Raw genomic sequence first — 6,000 nt, forward strand, 5'->3', positions numbered from 1 at the left:
AAGATTTTCCTCCATTGGCTTCCTCACGCTGTAGAAACCATCCTCATTTGCCATCCTAGATGGTCGTCTTGAGGAAGATACTTTCTAAATGCTTAGGCGATGCTTGCTTGAGATGTCTCATTCCAGCAAGCCGCAAGCAGGGTTTCGTAATAAAACGTGAACACTAACCGTGTTCCTCAGTGGATTTTTCAGCTTCTGCTTCAGCCAAGCTGATGATCTGTTAGGTGCATGGTTTGCTGTATATTGAAAAAGTAGGGATTTGTTTTCCCCTGTGAGCTCATTATAGTGCTAATTTTGTCCACAACAGAAAAACTTTGTGTTGCTATTAGTTAATAGTTCCTGAAACAAGGCAAATGAGTGTCTTAGATTATGTTACTACTAATAGCTATTAACCTGCACAGCAAGAGATGTTTATCCTCACTTAAATCTGTGAAAAGCCTGTTATCCAGAGAAAGGGAGCCCAAGCCAGGGTGTGCACCCTGAAGCTGAGCGGTGGCTTTTATGGAGGGGAGGATTGCTTTGGAAAGCCTGTTGCTCTTTGCTGTATAGGGAGAGGCATCAGAGCTTGTGGAGGAGACCAGTTGGTTTGGGAGGGCAGTAAGCAGCAACGAATGAGTCGATACAACAGGCTGTATAAGGAAGAAAATGAAGTTTCTTGCTGATCCCAAGAAAACTGAAAATGACTTTCTGGGATAAATTAAAATTCCTGTATCTGGTGGATAGTTATGAAAAACGATTCCAAGCCTCCGTTCTCTAGGCACTCTGAAATGCTGCAGTCCCAAACCGTACTGAGCAGCCGATACTTGTCTTTTGCTCACCTTAATCTCTCTCAGGGGAAAGAAAAGCAGAATACAGCAGCGAGCTACACGTTTGCACAGTGTTCAGGGAAACGGGCTGGTGTTGACTGGGGGCTGAGGAGCTGCCACGTTACTTCTGCTCCTGCCAGTACTAATGCCTATTAGGCTAATGTTTAAATCAAATTAAATAATCTTATGTTTCAAATTCTTCTGTAACACACAACATACATATAGAAAAAGAAGTTTACTGAATATGGAGGCCTACTGTAGGAAATAGCCAAAGACACGCGTCAGAATCACACATTGCGATAATCGAGATTTACCAAGAATTTGCCTCATTTTAGCAGAACGTAGGTATCAATCCAGGTTACACATTACAATGTAAAAAGCACAAGATACTGTTGCTACCTGGCTTCCACAGTTCTATGGTAAGGTGACTTTAAGGTGTTAAGTCTCTTTTATGAAAGATACGTCTGACCTGAGATTCATGTTTGTCTCTTCTGAGCATGAAGGCATTTAGAAAAAAAATTATAAACACAGTCAGAGCTTGGACTTTAAAGAGCGCTAGACTACCTATCCTCTTTATGTCTCAAATTTATTATGTAAAATTGAGGAAAATAACGGAGATTGGGTCAGGACAGGCTGAAAGATGGCCTTTACACATGCGTGCTTGTCCTCCTTGATCTCGTGTGGCTGGCACTCTCACTGAGTAGTTAGACAAGGCACCGTTAACACGACCTAGCTGCCCCTGCTATTGCAGCTTAGAAACTGCTCAGTACTGTTAGGTAAGAATTTAGTCATAATATTTAATGCCAACTATCAGGAGCAAGTCTTGCCAATCCATTCTTACTCTGCCCTAGGTCAAAGGTGTACTGTAAGGTCTCTTTTTTTCTCTTTATGAATGTTTATTGGGTGAGTCTGCTATGTCCCTAAATCTAATGATTGCACTCGGGGCTAAAACAAATATAACCAAATCTAATTCCTGACTCTGCAACACAATATCCCTACTACCATTGCACTATGGCAGTGCAACGTGGTGCAGCTGCTATCACTGAAGGAGGTTTTATTTCTCACTGATAACTTTGAGAAAGCTGCGAAACTGCCTTTTTAGGGCCTGAAGAAGTTAGCAAGACTTAGCATCTTTCCTTCAAGTAGTGTTAATCCAGTAGCTGGAAGCTCTTAGCGTCTCCTTGAAGACTGAGTCGTGCTAAATGCCGAAGAGGCTGGCCGTGCCATGCCAAGCACCCGGATACACGCGGCCGGCTCTGTGGGAAAGCTTTCATGCAGATCTGTGGTGGATGTGCCGAGGGCTTGGTCCTTTGCAGCCTGGAGTAGGTGCCATCAGGCCCACGGCAAAACGAGATCCCTGCTACCCGGAGAGAGGACGTTTGCAAAGATTTACTTAAGCTACACTGAATATGAGCAAGATCAAAGAATTTTTAGACTTCTAATTTTTATGATCCCTGAAGCAAACACATTTGAGATTTTTTTCCAGAAGACAGAGGTGAATGTTAGTTTGTTACTGTTCAAAGTGTTGTAAATGAATTAATTTTTGTTTGTTGTTTTGCTTGCAGGTAAGGTTGCAGGTTGGTCTTTATGTTGTGTATCTTTTGGACTGGTTGACTGTTTTTGATAAAGATCAGATATTAGTTCTTCGCTTGGAGGATCATGCATCAAATGTGAAATACACCATGCACATGGTGTTCCAGTTTCTGGACCTAGGTAGGTGTCATCTGGCTGCCTGGAGAGAAGTGCAAAGAGTTATATTATCCCTCTTCTAGATTATTTTTGCTTCTATTAAAAGGCAAAGCAGAAGCATGTGAATCTGTCTTTGAAAGACGCATTAATCTTGTTACTTTGAGTCAAGCAAAATTAAAATTCCCAAATTCCCATAGAAGGTTGACGAGAGAAAGATTGACGTTAGAAGGTCCTAATAAGATGATATTTAAAAAAAATCAAAACCACTTATAGTGGAGGGATATATCTTACTATACGGAATGGGTTTCTGCTTCTGAAGGCAGTCCGAGCTTGTTTGTCGTGGACTTACGTAGGCGCAGAGCAATGCCGCACATTTTGAACAACTTGAAGTGCTATGACGGCATGCATACCATTGCCAATTAAAACTGATCCCAAATCTAAATCTGAGTATGGTGAAAAGTTGCATTTCTAGCTGGGGAGAAGGAGGAAATTGTATTTTTGTGGTGTTGACTGAGACATCTGTTGCTATTGCTCGGAGAAACGTTGGCAGAGAGAATGTTGCCCAGTGATTTGACAGCAGCAAGAGGATGGACATGCGGCTGCGAATAGTCTGGCTGGTCCAAACACTGGTCTGGTTGATCAGAAAGTTTGAGTGTAGCAGATTGAATGGATGAAGAGCTTGGCGTCGTCTTCTTGGATACAGTTTACTCTGGGAAAGTCTGAGCTTTTTATCTTACTCAAGTACATTAAGACTTACTCCTGGAATATGGGACAGCAGTATACCTGTGTACCACTTAGATCCCCCTGACAACTATTAAAAAAAGAAGTGTTTACACAACCCATGAGTGGGTTTAGTGGATTTTATGCCAACTCCTGTTGTCATAAAATACTTGTGACTCCAAAAGGGACAGAAAGTTGTACTGAATGCCATAGCTGTTTTCTGAAAACAAATCTTTTCCTCCAGAAATGATTCATGCTGCTTGTTGTAGATGTGATTAATTAATATGAAAGGAAAACACATTATTTCTGTATTTGTTAACTGTGATTTATTTTACAAACCTAAGTCTGCGTTCAATATTCTGAAACATCACCTCTGTTAATGAGCGATTCCATTTATCCTCTCTTGGCAAATGTATTTATTTAGTCATTTATCTTTTTCAGTATATGCGTTTTTGGGAAAATACATTAAGATAATACTCTATTTTACCACAGGACCTTTAAGTGAGAAACAAGAAGCTCTGATTACAAAGAGCCCTGCATCAAACACCCGACGACCTGAAGACAGAAGTCTGGGACCTATGCTACCAACCACGAAGGCAATTTTAAGAGATTTCTATAGGCCTTTTAATACAAAACTGGCACAAGTTCTTTCTGATGATGCTTTTTTATGGAAGAGGACATAATATGTAAATTTAGTGCCACAAATACAGTGCTTAAAGGAGTTTTTATTTTTTTAAATTCTATTTTTGTGTGTGGATATTTACATTTTTCCCATTCCAAAGAGAAGCTGATTGATGAGATGAGACTCTCACCTTCAGTCAGCATATGTCACAACAGTTATACCATATTTTCCTTGTGAGAATGTAAAGCATCTTGCTTATCAGTGTCTTTTGCCCCAGCAAAAGTGGAAGAGTATTAGTATGAAGGAGATGTCTTGCACTCTGCTGGGATGTTGAAGTTTAACCATCTCTAAGATGCTGCAGCACAGAATTAGCATCAGTCTCCTACAATTACACTTGTAATCTCACTTTCAGTATATGTTATTCATTCATTCTTTCAAACTATCAATGTCATTTAGTCATTAAAATTTTTAATTGAATTCAACCTAAAATTTTGTTTCTTTTTGTCAGCATATTGACAAATGCAGTCTTCACTCACACTAAAGGTTTTCTGTTTCCTTAATTCTGAAACTAAGAGAAAGGCAAATTACTTTAACGGATAATTGTATTCGCCTACTTTATATCTTCAGTGTAAATGGACTTTCCTAACCGCAGTTCTTATAAAAGAAGAATTTCATATTCCAGGTAAGAATGAAAGACTGGAATTTAAACAACAGGCCGCATACAATGTTTAGCTTTACAAATCCATTTGTCTCCTATATTTTGTTCATGTAAATACAGATATGTACCATCTATTCATATCACTACATGTTTTCTCAGGAAACCAATAACGGGCCTGAAGCACAGTCCATTGCTCGCCATGGAGAGCTTTTATTTTGTGGCGTTTTCTGTTGGGTCCTACACAATCACTCTATAGTATCCCATTGCCAAGAAATTAGACTTCAGAATGATTTTAAAGTGCATGTCTTTCAGTGCATCAGTGCACAGGGATAGAGTAGTAGGCATCCTCCTACAAAGTAAGATGGGATGCATTAACTGATGAATTAGTTGCACATGTAGCTTATTTCCCTCCTCAGAAAAGATGTATGCATCTAATTAAAAATCAGTTCAGATACTCAGACTTGAAAAGAAGCCATTCTAAAACCCATGGGAGCACTTTGGATTATCTGAAAGTTGCAATTAGACTGAAATGGCCAGATTATATCCTATAGAAATGTGCACTAATTCACTATTCTATTTCACCCACTGTCAGCTACAGCATGCAGCCCTCGTGCGGTCAGTTTGCCCAGCATAGCTGACTGGAGTGGCGGTTTTCTTTAATAACCAGTAGTGAGGAACAGACAAACGGGGATGCTTGCTGTTGGTAATTTCCTTTCAAAGGCTAGCTGGTCATTTCTTCAATGAATATATCTCGAGTGGGTCAAAGGAAGCTGATGTCTAGCTAGCTAGTATCAAAAGCCCCCAAAATTGGTTCTTGCTGGCTTCATGTGCCCAGCTTTGCAGCTGAATTTTGTGTTTGAGTCCGCCATATAGCTTGCTAACGAATTCACAAATACATTTACAGATATTAAGGATAGCTTTTCACCATTCTTCTCCATGGGGACATATTATTTATCCATGTTTGCAAAACTGAGGGGTAATACTGAAAACTTCATGAATCCTGAACATTTCGCGAATGTTAATAGGACTGATGGCACGTGATGGTTTGTAACAGAAGCCTGTTTTTAGTTCCTTTGCCGTTTGGAAATGTGCTGCTTGAAAAGGATTCAGTCTGGCATTTGGAAAGCCTGAAATAAGTGGTGTAAGTCACCAGTTCTAGACCACCAGCACTGATTAGTTCTAGTTCAGAAATGCTTACAGACCAAAACGGGTTGGAGAACTGAGGGCTGCTCAATTTACCTATATAAAAAAATATGGCAGCATGAATCAGAATGAATTCAGCACTATTCGTAAATGTAAAATTTTCAGTCAACGCTTTATTTGTGCTAAAAATTTCTGGCAAATCTGTTCTGAATTTGAATAAACATTGTATGGTCAGGAAAAGTGGGGGGAAAAAAGCCCTATCAGGCTTTTGTTGTGTTGTGCTGTTTTTGTTTTTGTTTTTTTCCCCAGAGGTTCTAAATAGAAAGATTATTAAACTGAACTAACATGTTCAAAGATTGCCA

The 6,000-nt window shown here is 39.6% G+C and overlaps 1 protein-coding gene across 3 annotated transcripts in view; it reads left to right on the forward strand.

Annotated features, from left to right (window-relative positions):
* Positions 1-4,319, forward strand: part of CHST15 (carbohydrate sulfotransferase 15) — a 46,871-nt gene extending 42,552 nt beyond the window's left edge. For all 3 annotated transcript variants that reach the window (XM_068951496.1, XM_068951497.1, XM_068951495.1), the window contains 2 exons: positions 2,372-2,519; positions 3,708-4,319. In XM_068951496.1, the coding sequence (XP_068807597.1) occupies positions 2,372-2,519; positions 3,708-3,898 (339 nt within the window). In that variant the 3' untranslated portion in view covers positions 3,899-4,319. The remainder of the gene's footprint in view (positions 1-2,371; positions 2,520-3,707) is intronic.
* Positions 4,320-6,000: the final 1,681 nt, after the last annotated feature.

Source organism: Struthio camelus, chromosome 7 (genome assembly GCF_040807025.1).
Source record: "Struthio camelus isolate bStrCam1 chromosome 7, bStrCam1.hap1, whole genome shotgun sequence".
Lineage (NCBI taxonomy): Eukaryota > Metazoa > Chordata > Aves > Struthioniformes > Struthionidae > Struthio > Struthio camelus.